The sequence below is a fragment of the Priapulus caudatus genome, unplaced genomic scaffold, assembly GCF_000485595.1.
Source record: "Priapulus caudatus unplaced genomic scaffold, Priapulus_caudatus-5.0.1 Scaffold563, whole genome shotgun sequence".
NCBI lineage: Eukaryota > Metazoa > Priapulida > Priapulimorpha > Priapulimorphida > Priapulidae > Priapulus > Priapulus caudatus.
The window spans coordinates 73,238-89,778 of NW_014577624.1; the positions used below are offsets into that span (position 1 = coordinate 73,238).

The 16,541-nt window shown below is 45.8% G+C and overlaps 1 protein-coding gene across 1 annotated transcript in view; it reads right to left on the minus strand.

The window, feature by feature from the left end:
• The window catches only part of LOC106811681 (myotubularin-related protein 6-like), a 108,660-nt gene that overhangs the window by 32,549 nt on the left and 59,570 nt on the right, over positions 1 to 16,541 (minus strand). The window contains exons 3-4 of the mRNA XM_014815383.1: positions 4,257 to 4,453; positions 1,671 to 1,794 (exon numbers count right to left, since the gene is read on the minus strand). Coding sequence (XP_014670869.1) covers positions 1,671 to 1,794; positions 4,257 to 4,453 — 321 coding nt within the window. The remainder of the gene's footprint in view (positions 1 to 1,670; positions 1,795 to 4,256; positions 4,454 to 16,541) is intronic.

Here is a 16,541-nt window from a genome sequence, read left to right on the forward strand (position 1 = left end):
AGAGAGAGAGAGAGAGAGAGAGAGAGAGAGAGAGAGAGAGAGAGAGAGAGAGAGAGAGTGAGCGGTGCGCCCGGTTAAAGCTCGTAGCTCGAGAATGTCGCTCACGCCGCTACTTAACTGCGCCTGGGCGATGTTCGGTCGTGCAACCGTCGTAAGTGTAGTGTGATAGTCGATCATGCGCCTGCCGCGCAGACGGCGAAAACCGTCTAACAGTATTATACTTTCCATGTTTTTTTTTGTATTTTTGTTTTTTTTCAAGGAATTAAATTCCACGAAATAAGTTTGCACATAAATAAACAAAATTAAAATCACGAGGGTGTAACTGTCCAAGGGTGAATAGCATGGAGATGTTTGCCCAAAGGATGGTTGTCCATGGGGGTAATTGTCGTGGTTAATAGTCCGGCGGTGGTTGTCTGGTGGTAATTGTCCGGGGGGATCAATTTTTCGGCGGTAATGTAGGGAGATTGTATTGGGGCGGGGTAATTGTCCAGGGGTAAATGGCATGGAGTGGTTGCCCCCAAAGGATGATTGTCCAGCACGTCTAGATGGGTAATTTTTCGGGGTAATCGTCCAGTAGTGATTATCTGGTGGTAATTTTCGGCGGTAACTGTCCGGGGGTGATTGTGCAGGGGGCATGGGGGTTATCGTACAGGGGTAATTTCCCGGGATGACTGTCTGGGGATAACTGTTCACTGGCGAGTGGTGATTCTCCAGGGGGTAATTGTCCAGGGGTGAATGGCATGGCGAGTAACTGCCCATAGGGCAACGATCCAGGTGATGAACGCCCAGTGGGTGAATGACATGATGGGTAAATATCCGAAGTTGATTGATTGTCCATGTGTATTTGTCCTAGAACCCACAAGAGATGATCTGGCGGCCATCTTGAGATACGCCCGTACGACTAAAATTCACTCGCGAACGCCAAGCTGAAGCTACGAACTGGCGTGGGAGCGTGGATTCCAGAATGATCGACCGCTGTTTGCGCAATGGCCGCGTGCAGTAATAACACAAACGCGGGATTCACAAACAACGACGAGACGCGAGTCTCGAAAACCAGTCTCGAGAAATTTTCCCCGGGAGACGGACGCCTCACACTGATTCATCTTTGCCATCAGACAGAATCTCGCAAAATTTCGGCAACAAATTCGGATTCGAACGACAAGCTGCTGGTTGTAACAAGTTAGAAAATCGACTGCTGGTAGAATATGAGCACAAATATAATTAGGCACGCTGTTTGTACAGTCAACCCTTTATATAAGGGTAACCCCAGATAATCACCCATAAGTGTCCCATACAAACAAATAGGCGTCCGTTCTATGCACGTGATTATACTGTGTAACTATACACAGGGGATGCGGGGCAGGGGACGGCAATATGGGAAACGGCAAGTCGCCTTTATAGACGAGTTTTCGTTTCATGGAGGTAGTTTTGACCATATAAGCATGACCCAGATGAAACCCAATGCGTGTTAATTAGACACAGGTGTTCGCATCGAAGAGGTGGCTTCATTGTTTTATTTGTAAACAGATGCTCGTTCTATTAGCCGTATATAGAGCCGTTCTATAGAGCTGTTCGTAAGCACAGGTACTGACTGTACGCAGCAGGGCTGAGAAGCGTGCTAGTGACTGTGGTAAGCTGCGACACGTCTCATCACCATCGTCACCACGCACCTCGTACTCCTTATTGATGCCGCTGAGGCACCAGTTGTCGTTGGGCACGCCCATGCGCGAGTACTCTGCCTGCATATCGTAGATTGCCCAGCCGGCTGACTTGTACAGATCATCAGTCGACGGCCTGCAACAACGACACAGCGACAGTTCACAACCACAGATATGCTATACAATACAAATATATATACATGTATATATATATGTGTGTGTGTGCGTGTGCGTGTGCGTGTGCGTGTGCGTGTGCGTGTGCGTGTGCGTGTGCGTCCGCGTCCGCGTCCGCGTCCGCGCGCGCGCGCGCGCGCGTGCCTGTGTATAATACAGTTTATATAGATACTAACAACACAACAACGTATAATAACAACGTGGAGCTGGCCAGCGTATAGGTGCGAACATTCCTTTACAGCTTCCCCTACACTCTGCTAGCTTTCATTACCCTCCCGCACTATTTGGTCCGCCTCTCCCATCTTTCCCTATAGCCTCTTCTAGATTTCCCTAGCTTCGCCTAGCTTTCGTTACCCTTCCCCCACTCTGCTTTGCATTCACTAGCTTTCCTAATTACTCTGCCCCACTTTTTGCTCTGCCTCCTCTAGCTTTCCCTAACTTCCCCTACCCCTAGCTTAGCACCCGCTAGCGCTCACCTAGCATCCACCCAATACTGCTAGCATACTCGCACTATGTCAGATTTAGTTTGGCAGTGTCATCGGCTACTTGAGTCGAGTTAGGATAACTAGAGTGCTATGCCGGCCGACGTGGAAACTAATCAGCTAAGTGCCAGCCGATATCGCGGCCCGTGCAGGAAATCCGACTTCAATCCGAATTAGCAGACGGCAGACAGCGCCTGGATGTCGATGACGTGAGACACGTGCGCGGCAATGCGAGCGCAAAAAGCTGACGCTTCGGCTCCGCGTGAAGCGCACAGCTCAGCAGCTACGCAGCGCGTCAGAACACGTTAACGTTAATTTACGTTAACTACGCTTGTAACGTAACATAGCCGTCGCGATGCGTTCTATCAGTTTTATTAGGATTTATTTATGACGTCACATATTATAATACGCACGCGAATTAACACATTTTAACGTAACGCCCACCGGGCAAGCATGAATAAATCGTAATTCGTTATTATTACTCGGACGCGTGATTCGACCGCATAAACTGATGACGTCATAGTGACAATCAGAACATGCGCAAGTGCAGGTGTTTGGATTAGCAGGGTTCCGCGCGCACGCGCCAAGCGTGTTATATATACGATGACACAATGTTGGCTCCAAGACGTATCTCCTCATTCTGCTAATGGTCGAGTGGAGTAATGCGATTGGCAATCAAGTGCTAATCTAGGGCCGTGGTAATGGAGGGCACGTGGGAGGGGGGTTTGCGAGGGTGGTAGAAAGACAACCAGATATGAATTTAAAAGATTTAATGTAATCGAAAGAGAAATGTAGCTAAAACTAGTAAAAGTGGGAGGATGGTAGTGGTAGAGCGAACGAAAGTTAAAGAAAGAAAGTAAGTATGTATGAGATAAAGGGGTAGCGGGACGAGAAACAGAGAAAAAAATGAGGGTGCGCCACCCGCGATAACTAACGCGAGAGAGACAGACAGACAGACAGACAGGCAGAGAAAGGGAGAGAGGCAGTGAGAGAGAGTGCGTGCGTGCGTGCGTGCGTGCGTGCATGGTTAAGAAAGAGAGAGACAAGAGCAGAAGAAGATGAAAGAGAGTGCACGTATGTGAGAGAGAGACAGCGAGAGCGAGAAAGAGAGAATGTGTGTGTGTGTGCAAGAGAGAAAGCAAGAGAGTTGATGGGCGAAGAGTAGGAGCAATACGTTAAAAGCTATCAGGCGAGCAAACACGCGCAGCTACTCTTCGCAAACACTCGAGACAAAGTATTCAACGCTTGAAAAGACGCAATTGTCATACAAGACATTCTAACTGTGCTTGCCATATCGCATTTATAGCGGCTAGAGTAGTCGGGCGTGGTTGGCGTGCCAGGCATGCAATCGGGCACCGATGTGGGTAGAACTATAGCAGAGTGTGGTTGTTCGGCCGAGGATTGAAATACGAAGAAAAAGTCGTGAACCAACGTCTGCCGTCTTGCCTATTGTAGTACGCGGCTGTGTGGGTACATCGGAACGTAGCGGGAACACGAAGCTAGCGCATGTCCGCAGCCGACAACACGAGCAGACGTGATAAACGCACAATCGCTACCAAACTGACCATCGCCCCCTCACGTTGACCGTTGACATGCCATTTACCCTTTATCGGGTCATACTTTATCCAAGGTTGAACTGACCTTTGACACTTATTGACTCGAGATGACCTTAACAGTTGACTGCGAGTCGATTTTTAACCCGCGTTGACCGTTAACACCCGAGATGACCTTAACAGTTAACCCTGGATCGAATTTTAACCCACTTGAACTTTGACACCCATCGATTTGAGATTACCTTAACAGAAGACCCCGCGTTGATCTTTGACACCCATTGACCAGAAATTACCTTAACAGTCGACCTTTAACCCGGGTTGACCTTTGACACCCGAGATGACCTTAACAGTTGACTCCGGGTTGACCTTGACCCCCCGCGCGCACTGACCTGTAGTGGAAGGCGTAGAGCTCTTCGATGTTGAGTGGGCGTGACAGCCTGAGCAGAGCCGTGTAGACGTCCTGGCAGTCGCGCTCGCGCGGGATGACGAACGTGACGCAGTGGAACGTCTTGCAGCGTATCTGCAGCGGCGATCCGACGGTCGTCAGGCTGAGCCTGTCGACGCTGCCGATGTGCATCAGCAGCACCTGCGTGCGACACATAGAGCAGAGTAAGAGAATGTGTGAGTGTGTATGGGTCTCTCTCTCTATATATAATATATATAATATATCTCTCTGTGTGTGTCTCTCTCCCCCTGTCTCGCTCTCTCTCTCTCTCTCTCTCTCTCTCTCTCTCTCTCTCTCTCTCTCTCTCTCTCTCTCTCTCTCTCTCTCTCTCTCTCTCGCTGTGTGTGTGTGTGTGTGTGTGTGTGTGTGTGTCGTGTGGTGTGTGTGTGTGGTGTGTGTTGTGTGGTGTGTGTGTGTGTGTTCGTTGGTCGTGTCACAGATTATCAACAGAGAGACAGAGAGCAAGAGAGAGAAGGTGGGGGATTAGAGAGTGAGAGAGAGAGAGAGAGAGAGAGAGAGAGAGAGAGAGCGAGAAGGTGGGGGAAATTAGAGAGAGAAAGAGAGAGAGAGAGAGAGAGAGAGAGAGAGCGAGGAGAGAGAGAAAGAGAAATAGAGGAAGAAAGATAAAGGGAGAGGAGATGGGGAGAGAGAGCGACCTCACAGAACCTTCCCGCAATAGCGCTAAGTATTCGACTCATATCAAACGGTACGAGTAGGGTGTAGCCAGTTTATATAAGGCGAATTTCGCGTGCACATTAGGCCTCTCCTGCGGAAATACAGTTTATTGGCAGTATTAGCAAGTGATTTGAACCTTTCGACCGGTACGGGTTTTGCATTAGCCGCAAACGCAACGCGCGCATAACAAATGTATATAGACCGGTAAAAACGCATGGGGCAATAACTTCTCAACATCGCTTGACGTAATAAACGTTTTATTATTTAATAATACAGTGCATAGGATTTGTCTTTTTATAAAAAGATGAATGCGATGGGAAAGTACGGCCTGCTATAGGATCCAGTATACCATAGACAAACCTTATTCCACTCTCATTGCCCCTAAACGCACTAACCAAATATTTAACAAACCCATAAAATGGGACAAAAACGTTGCCGGGTGAGTAATAACACACCTTGCATCTGCAAGCTGACATTTGGCAGCTTCATTCTCGACGCTCATACATTGTCAACTGTCGCATGCAGACTATAGCACGTAGTAGTGCCCACATACAACAAACAAACCATAACAGCTTGTTGAATGGCACTGGCGACAATCAAAATGGCCGAGTTTGAAAAATACATTCGCTGCGACGCTCTACACATAACCCCTGCTGCTGGTGACTGATAAATATCTAATCTCGTTAAAATGAAATAATAAAAAAATCCGCATCCAGTAACGCGGTAATGATAATGATGCTTTCAATCGCGTATTGATTTTCACATCAGGTGTAACGTCTCCCGCTAAAAACTCGCTCGTCTGCATATTGCGTCGTTAATTGCGCGCCACGCATCCGATACAAAACTGTTTTCAACAAAACTTTCAAAAATCCGATTCTCAAGATTTTACTGTTTAAATATAATTAGGACTTTCACGGAACGTTTCCAGGGAGGTGGCAGCTAACATCACGTCACTCCGTTATGCGACTCTCGCCGGCTGCTGCTTGGCTGGCGTTTTAATCTCACTCATAGATTTCTGACAGACGCGTGAGCATATTACGCGATATTACATCCATCATTACATGGTATACACTCGATAACGTAAAATTCGCACTTGCCTATAACCGTGCGATGCAGATTGCCTACCGCGACGACAAAATGAACTGGAGAAATTCTGTCTTGCGCCTCCAAAAAAAAGACGCGACAGCCTCCGAGGATCAACCTCTGGCAGGGTTTGATCAATTAGGCGAAAAATTGCAATTATGTCTACTGGTGGGACTGGCAGCTTAAGCGCTCTAACTCCCAGACAAACAAAAAACCCGAACATGCAACTGCAATTATACATGATTCGCACTAAAGCTAACTCGCGAAACTCGCCCGCTGGGATTCATTTCCTAAATACTTTTACCAAATCAACGTTCATTTATCATAGCACGACGGGTGTATTTCGGGAAATCAACACGTCAGCACCGCAACTAAACCCTGCTAATAGTGCTACTTGTGTTTGATGAAAAGATCGCAAACTGAGATCGATAGTTGAATTCAGAGCTTAGACGGATGAGAATGAAACTAGCAGACACACATTCCCCACGAGACAAAAGGTGACCGCGATAAAAAAAATCGGTCGGATTAAAACTGCAGAACCCTCGCTACCTAACGAGTACTTGCAATCTATAATCTACTTTCTTATTTAGTAGAATATTTCTACTATTTCCACGACTTTAGAGATGAAGAACCACAGCTGTGCTATTAAACGTATCACGTACTCTCCCGTTCACGTTTCATTACACGCGGCTCTCACTGTAATTTGTAAGCTTTAAATTCGAGTTAGCTTAAAATATTAGAAACCATGAAATCTCTTCTTTTTTTACACACTCGAAATATTGCGCTTACATAAAATGACTCGCGACTCTAAAGTAGACAAAGCTTCTCAAACGGCACAACATTCTCCCACATCTTACGCAGTAATTTACGACTGACTGTGTGAAACCGAGTTTTTCAATTTGCTTCCTCCACAAATTGTATGTCAGTAATGACGACCTGTGTGTGCTCCTACTAAATACAGCCACCCGCCAGTATCAAATCAAAGCTTAAGCAACAACCTTTCCGGGAAGAAAACGCGTAAAGAAAACCACGTCGTCCGGCTTACGAGCGGAAAGCAGCCGGAATGATGAAGCACTGCTCATGCGGAGTCATATCTGAGCATAGGTCAAAACGTGCCTCCGGATCCCGGATGCGACGTCGGAGCACTGCCACTGCCACTGCCACCGCCACCGCTGCCGCCGCCACCAGCACCAGCACCACCACCACCACCATCACCAGCACCACTATACTACTAATACTACTGTTGCTACTATCTGCTGCTGCTGCTACTGCTGCTGCTACTGCTACTGCTACTGCTACTGCTACTACTACTACTACTACTACTACTACTACTACTACTACTACTACTACTACTACTACTACTACTACTACTACTACTACTACTCCTGCTACTACTACTAGTAGTAGTAGTACTACTACGCCCACTCACCCACTGTTACTAGGGTGATACTCCATTAGGAGTGTTCCCTACTTTAATGTCATTAATGGTCATAATAACATATATATATATGGTCATGGTCATATATTAGTTTGTGGTTTAATGTCATTTAGGTTAGGGTTAGGGTTAGGGTTAGGGTTAGGGTTAGGATTATCAATCATTAATCATTAATCATTAATGATATCAAAGTTGGGAACACTCCTAATGGAGCGTTAGCCTGTAACGCGTGAGAAACAAGCGGTCGCCCAGTCGCCAGTGGCGATTAGAAAATCGACCGGGCGACTGCTTGCTCGTGTCAGCTGGTCCGGCGGGGCGACTGCATAATCGCCGCACAGGAAATAAAAAATTTACCAAACTGAGGCCATAATAAAAATGTTGTTTGTTTGCCCTCACCCGACCGACCCGCCAAAAAGGGGCCGACACAAACATTTGTATTGACCTTTCCGATTTTTTTTTTAAGTTTCCGTATGTGGCAGGCCTGCGGCAACTGTACTAGAGCTATGCACAGCCTGCGTACGTGCCTGTTGGCTGGGCGGCACTGATTGAAGTAGGGGGGAGGGGCGAGTGCATTATCGATTGTTTCACTTTCAGCTGCGTGCCAGGGTGCATGTTTATTATTAGTGGGTGGCCCGCGGCCGGGCACCGCTGGTATGAGAGCGCGGCAGCAAAACTTTCCTGGAATCGCTGGATTCCAAAACTTGGACAGCAAAACTTTGCTGGAATCCTGGAAATCGCTATATTATAATTTAGATATTAAATAACTTAATTATGGATCGAACTCTGACAGATTAACTTTATTTTCCTTTCCAAAGACTAATACGTGCTAAGAAGATATTTATTATTTCTTAATTCAAGTTCCTTTTATTTGTAATGCTTTTATTTCCACATTACGTGTATGTGTGCGTGCGTGCGTGTGTGATCTGGAAATAAAATCATGCACAATTTAGCTCTGATAAACACAAGTTGTTAAAAGTATTTTATATGTATATTGTATCACTGTACAATGTACATTATATAAATGTGTAGGCAAACATTAAAGGTATCTCCACACAAGCACACCTGAGCACGTAGACATCATTGCTGAATTTGTAAAAATTCCCCCCTCAAAAAAAAGCCAACCACACTTTTCAGCCTGGGTCGGGTGAGGGCAAACAAAAAATTCTTTAATTGTGGCCTGATTATTTTGTTATTCTCTACTAACCTTCTACATTATTCTAATGAAATCAATGGTAAATTTAATCAAATATAGACTAAAAATAGTCAAATTCCGAAGCCTAAAGTTCATGCGAAGTACACAAAGTCACAAACTCTCCATGTTTGTTGTGTTCGATTTTCTAGGTCATGCTGTTAAACCTCTGCTAATTCGATAATACTGGGCATCCCGACCAATCAGCGATCGCGTGTAATTATATATGATAATTTATAGGAATAATGGGCGGCCTTCAGAGACCGCTGATCTTTGATGTTTTGATCGTTGATTTTTGATCGTTGATTTTTGATCTTTGATTGATTTGATTGATTTTTGAGATTGATCTTTGGACTTGTTCCGATTTACTACGCATCAGTGTATCGAAACGAGTAAAAAATATAATTTTTAAGAATACCTTAGAATGCACAAAAAACGTCCCCACATCCGAGTCATTCCCTTTGCTATGACAGAAATCCTGGACCAGTGCCTACTGACCAGGACCAGTACTTCCTCAGAGGTACTGGTCCTGCTGGACCAGTGCCTCCAATTATCAGTTTTCCACCCTGCAGTGTTACTACTGCTGCTGCTGCTGCTACTACTACTACTAATGGTACTTCTGCTGCTCCTACTGTTGCTGCAGTTGTTACTGCTGCTACTGCTGCTGTTGCTACCGCTGCTGCTACCGCTGCTGTTTGGACTACCAAAAATACTGGCCATGCTGCACAGATAAATATACACGTGCAACGGGGTGACAATAGGTTCACGTCTCATCAAAACTTTTCGTTACGCATTATTATCGTCATTTCATTATATAATGTTAATTAACGAATTAATTTTTAATTTTTGTTTTTGTTTCATTAATTTTTGTTAATCATTGTCGCCAACTGAGGAACACTAGCGATTACTGGAGAGAATCAGTCGGTGAGAGACGAGGCGATACAGAATTTCATCAGTATCGCGGTCACGAGTAGTTCGGTGCAGCGATTCAAACCCTCGCCAGATTCTGTTCGGGCTATTCTGCGCGATTCAAACCCTCGCCAGACACGCTCCGCCTGCCAGGCAAATCCCCGCACTCTCCAAACGAACTTCCTCGAGATTTCAGTCGAGTCAGTTTACCAGGAAACGAATCAGTCGCGAGTCACGACTCGCGTGCCGCGGGCAGCAAAGTGGCTGTACTCCTCTATACTGTACTGTAAAACTGTAAAGGCAGCAAGTGTCCTCGTCTATACTGTGCTGTAAAAACAGTGCGCTCGCTCGTCAACCCATGACCAAGTGGTGACCCACGCGTGCAAAGAGCGCCACGCAACGACAGTACGATGCGAATGCGTCGTCATTCTCATGCAATCACCGCGTCATCCCCTCACAGTGATCACTCCATTTCAACACGATCGCTTTGGTATCGTCACGCAATCGTAACACCATCGCGACAGAACTGGTGTCTCATGGCAACAGAATCCTTGAACCAATTTCATACAATGACAACACAATCCCCACAACATCGTCGTGACATAAGATCAAGTATTAACTATACAGAGATCCAGAATAGCATATAAAAGGGTCGAGCACGACATGCAGAGATACCGCATGCCTGGCAGATCTAGAGATCGAGCATGCCATGTAGATCTAGAGATCGAGCATGCTATATATATAATTATATATATATATATATATATATATATATATATATATATATACATATATATATATATATATGCAGTGATACAGCATGCCTGGCAGAGATACAGTATGCCTGGCAGAGATACAGTATGCCTGGCAGAGATACAGCATGCTTGACAGATCTAGAGATACATCATGCCTAGTAGATCTAGAGATTGTGCATGCCATGCAGAGATACAGCATGCTTCGTAGATCTAGAGATTCAGCCATATGCCATGCAGGGATGCAGCATGTCTGGTAGATCTAGAGATTCAGCATATCGGTGTATATCTTCCAGTTTTCAGCATTTCGCTGAGACATAATATCGATACTCTGAATTTATCGACCGTATACTTTCTCGCGCAGTAGATACAAGCGATGTTTGCGATCAGTATTGACAGTTTCCGTACGTCTCCTATAAATTTTGTAAGTGGAAATACGCCATTCTCTAACATTTATGAAACTGGAAAGAAACAAGACGATCCGGTTCTTGGGTGAGCTAGTTTTATTAGAATTGATGACAGATTATATATATATATATATATATATATATATATATATACTGCTATAGCAGGTTTACGTGGGTGTGAGGACGATATGGAGGGATGCGTGCCTGTATCCACATAGCTATAGTGCTTAGTCGCTTTGATTCCGAATTTAAGGATATAAGTTTTGCTTTCAATCAATATCAGTCGCCTGGATTCAATCGTGAGTTAGCAAGCAAACCTTCCAGCCACTTTGGGTAGATATCATATGGAAAACACACCCATCCCCTCACGCGCACGCACGCACGCACGCACGCACGCACGCACGCACGCACGCACGCACGCACACACACACACACACACACACACACACACACACACACGACACACACACACGCACGCACGCACACACGCATGAGTATGCCGGCGTTTTATAGCCTATACTATAGTACATTCATAATATATATATATATATACATATATATGAAACTGATTCATACAGCAAGTCTTAGCCTGCCTTTATATCGCTTCTACTAGACGCTCAATGATCGAGTTATCGGCTTGCTAGCAGCCACGCTCGTAACCTCCCTCCCTCACCCTCTCTCTCCTCTCTCATGCTCTTTTACGTCTTGCTCTCTCACACACATACACGCACACACACGCACACATATTTATATATACGCGGGTGATGGCTGCGTGCGATAGTGAACTTCATTACTCATTGTTTTCTGGCGACTAAAGATACTCATGAGAAAAGACTAAAGGTTATGCTCTGCTTTACACTCTTACAACCGAATCGCACGACACCAACCAAATTACACACCGAGCTGCAACCGTTAGCTCTGACGGTCAAAGCTGAAAAACAAAACGGACACCATTTGAGGACCATTCTCTTCTGAATCGGTTCATCGTGTGTGTGTACGAGAGTCAGCGTCGGCGACTGACGTCACAACCGTCTTCGCGTGTGTAGATCCCCTAGTATAAGAGCCAGTTGTATCTTCCTCTATTCCAATTACTCGGCCGTCGGGCTATGCTGCGGAAACGCAGCGATTATATTACGATTTCCTATTGCAATTTCCTCACTACGCAAGCCTGATTTACATGTGAGGCGGTCGAGGTCGAGTGGAGAAGCTGTCGTCGGCAACGTTGTCAGCGCGCGCAGCCGATGGTTCTGCATGTAAATTGTCTCATCAAATGTGAGCGGTGCGCGGTAAATGACAAAACACGAGCATCGAGTGCATGCTCAGCATCCGCATAGTTGATGTGCGCACGGTGGTGATCATGAAGCACGATACTGTTGTTCGTGGCAGCACGACAGAACACTGCAGGCACCGTGGGAGCGATCGCATAAGCCATATGGTTGACCATCGTACTGATCAGAAAAAATTGTTTTTACCGTGTAACCCAATCAGAGGCCTTGTTACACATAATTTAACTGCGGATTAATATTTTACCGCGGTTAAAGCCGCAATATGCGCATCCAAACGCTAATTTCTCCAGGACTAGACTAGCAAATACTTCGTGTCATGCATAATCACACTACATTATGACAAAATAAACTCTAGTTCCTCCCATTTCACTGCGCGTTTGCTTAAAACCCACAAGAAAAAGGTGCGAAATCTGGCAATCTGATGCCAACGCCGAATTGTTTGCCAAACAATTTAGCCCCGAATCGGTTAAGCCCGGCGCACATTGCCGAACATTTTGCTCAAAAACATTATCGTAGCAATGTTCCATGAAATGTTCGGCAATGTGCGGTGAATGTCGAACAATTCTAGAAACATTTGTAAAGTAGTAACCAATAGCAGCACGATATGTGGTCACATTATTTTTGTGTACAATATGGCGTCTGCTATACCAGTGTGGACTTTTGAAAAGGAAGAGATTATAGTCGAAATATGGGGGCAGCAGCCATGTCAAAAACTAGTAAAGTTGTTAAAATTCTCTTGTGCAAACTGGGCATCGCCATTCACGCCGATCACGTGACTCTTTACAACACAGCTACTAGACGGCGCCACGAAGTTGTTCGCTGCAAAATGTTCGGCAATGTGCGCTCAGACGCACATTGCCAGACAAAAACATTTGTTCGGACGAATATTTGTTCGGGAAAATGTTCGGCAATGTGCGCCAGGCTTTAGGTGACGTCACATGTTGCTACGGGTTGCACCCGCTGTACGGTTGCTTGGCAGAGCAACGCGAACGTGTCAACAACATTGGAGGTATTTTCAAATACCTTTTATAAGACAACGCGCAGTGAAATGGGAGGAACTAGAGTTTATTTTGTCATAAGGTAGTGTGATTATGCATGACACGAAGTATTTGCTAGTCTAGTACTTGAGAAATTAGCGTTTGGATGCGCATATTGCGGCTTTAAACCGTCACGCCAATGACTTGTTGGGAGCTAGAGTAGTGAGGGCGGCTAAGCACATGAATTGTGCGCTTTTGGGCAGAATTGTACAACTTTGTACACGTGTACTTACATGAGTTCCTGACAATCTTCTGATATAGTGTCAGATGAACAGCACCACCTAGTGGCGTATACAGCAACCCTGGCGGTTCAGCAGGTATTGCATCATGCCACTCTTCGAGTGTTGGATTCTAACTTCAACGGTACTCATCCCCAATTAAGTCCAAAACACAGCTGACATAATTCGCATGTGCCTATACTGATGCTTTAGTAGAATATAAGCAAATACTCTATATAGCATTGCAACTGGTCAATCCGTTTACGCGAGGTAATCACGCCCCCCCCCCCCCCATCTCAGGTACTACTGCGAGGTCGGTCAAGCTAGGCAAGTTTATACGAATTTAGCACACATGCACGCCTCTTTGTGAACTCTACTACATCTTCCTGCCCAGCAGTTTCATTTAGACCGTCCTATATAACAATGTGATTGGCTACATGTCCCTTCGTGTGATTACCGCACTTCCATGGCTAATGGGAATTGTGCACGAGCTGGCCGTTACAACGAAATTACAACGAATGTCAACACATTTTTTATTAGACGCCATTCAACTTTTCGTCAGTTTAGATTGATGACTCTATTCGACATTCAAAAAGCCACTCGTATGTCGTAACAGTCGTAACAGTGATATACCCGGTAATTCGGCTGTTCAGCATTAAAATAAATTGAACGCAATCATGGCGTGACAATCACGCACGGCTACCGTCGCCGGCTGACGTTACACGCAGACCCTCGTGCAATTTGTACATAATAGCCTCCACCTTACTCACTCGCAGTGAATGGGTGCGCCTACTGTGTCCGCGATCATTTTGTCTTCGGCGTTTTCAGGTGCTTCTCGCTTTCGCCTTCGCAGAACAAAAGCGCTTTCAAGCGCGCGGTTCTCTCTACACGAGTGTTAAGGCCGCCGCACACCAGCCGATTTTTACAAACGATGAAGCGATGAAGCGATGAAGCGATGAAACGATGTAGGTGTGCGGCGCCCACCTACTATAATTTCTGCAAGGTGAATGTCATGTGACACGGGCACGTTCAGCTATTGGCTGTTCAATATTTATCGCACACGATTTCCCTGAGGTCACGCGCACACCACAAAATCGCGTCCAAATAATCGGTTCAAAATCAAACATGTTTGATTTTGGAACGATCACCCGATAACAATAAAATCGTCTACAAATGAACGCGCACACCTACATCGTGTCATCGCTTCATCGCTTCATCGCTTCATCGTTTGTAAAAATCGGCTGGTGTGCGGCGGCCTTTAGCCAGCTGACAGGCTGCTGCTGCTGCTGCTACGACTACTACTACTGCTGCTGCTGCTGCCGTGTTGATCACGCCTGCTGCGTTGACTCCCGCGTCGCATTTTCACGCGTTGATTGGTCTTTTCAGTGGCGCACAAACTTCTGCAAACAGCGCCACAGACGTGTTCACGCGCGCTCGGATAGCTTCGCAGCCGAGCGTGAGACAGCGTCTCTCGCGACGATGAGGCGCGTGGAGCGGGAAAGGGATAGGAACATCTACCACTAGGTGGAGCCACCAACCACCAGGGGGCGCTGTAGAAGCAATGCTTCTATGGTGGATATATGTTTCCATGACAAAGGCTGATCGCGTGATGTCAGTGTACGTCAGTTTGACGTCAGACCACCACCTCCCATAGAAATAATATAGATAACCATATTATTATATTATCTACATTATATATTAGTTATATATTAGTTATATTAATTATTATATTAGTTATTATATTAGTTATTATATTATGGTTATCTATATTATTTCTATGGCCCATCCAGACCGTGTGACACCATAGATAGTGTTTGGGAGGGATACTATAGACAGTATATAAGTCGAGCCGAGTCGATTATAGTTAGTGTTAGGGTTAGGGTTTTTGCATCATTCTTTGATATACGGGAAGTCTGATGCATGCGCAACCACCAGCACCATCAGCAGACGTCACGCGATCAGTCTTTGTCATGGAAACATATGCCCACCCGATTCTATAGCAGAAAAAACCTATTAGGCATAATTATGTGTATGTAAATATTCCAAAATGTTACGCGTCTTCCCGAATGTGCACGTGTAAGTATATATTTTTTGTGTGCGCTAAGTCACTAGAATAGGAGACGCGTGACGCCTACCTCCACTCGTTCTCTCACTCTCTACCTATATCTTACTTAAACGCACACGCGCGCGCACGCGCGCGAGGACACGCACAGGCACACGCACACACACACACACACGCACACACACACACACACACGCACGCACACGCACATACGCACACACACACACACACACACACACGTGCACACGCACACGCGCACGCACACACACACACACAAACACATAGTAGTATAGTGAAACCTCCTCGTAGTCATTCTATTCTCGTGACACTTCTATCAAATCAGTCTACTCGCGTGGTGACACCTCACAAAGAGTCCGTACGCGCGAAACCTCTCTCACAGGGTCTGTGCGCGCGAAACCCCACGCAATCCACGCACGTGACATACCTCTTACACACATACGTGACATACAGTCAACACGCGTGTGGCACTTCCTTTAATTTAACGTGCGATTGCTCAGAAACAGCCGCCGCAGCTGAACTGTACCTTGAACCTTACATGATGTTCTACATCGCGTTGTTTATTAGACAACACGGGCAGCAATGTATTGATACATTCATTAGCCAGCTAACATACCCCCACCACATCCCACATCAATTATCTGATCTAGATTGAAAAGAAAAGCCAATTACTTGCGCTGATGGAGTATATTGCTAACGTCCAGCGAACTGGGCCTGTAATTGTGTGTTAGTTGACAGTGTATATTATCAAGAGTCCATAATAGCGACTATATTATGGACTCTTGATATTATTTATTTGTGTAGAGGCGGGCTGTCGTGATGACCGGCTAGCAGTGCTTGAAGCTGGCGAACCTCATTAGATACAATGCTCGCACGACAGCAACTAATTGCTGCAGCAGCGCTAATTAGTCGGCTGCGATAATCAAGCCGTGTGTCAGGCTGATTGCAATTCTTCATCCTATACTGCCAGCACTACGCTAACTCGTTCAGCTGTTATCTCGCAGCCCTTCCCACACTTTCTCACATTCTCTCCCACACGTCCTCACATTCCCTTCTACACCTCCTCACATTCTCTCCCACACGTCCTCACATTCCCTTCTACACCTCCTCACATTCTCTCCCACACGTCCTCACATTCCCTTCTACACATCCTCACAT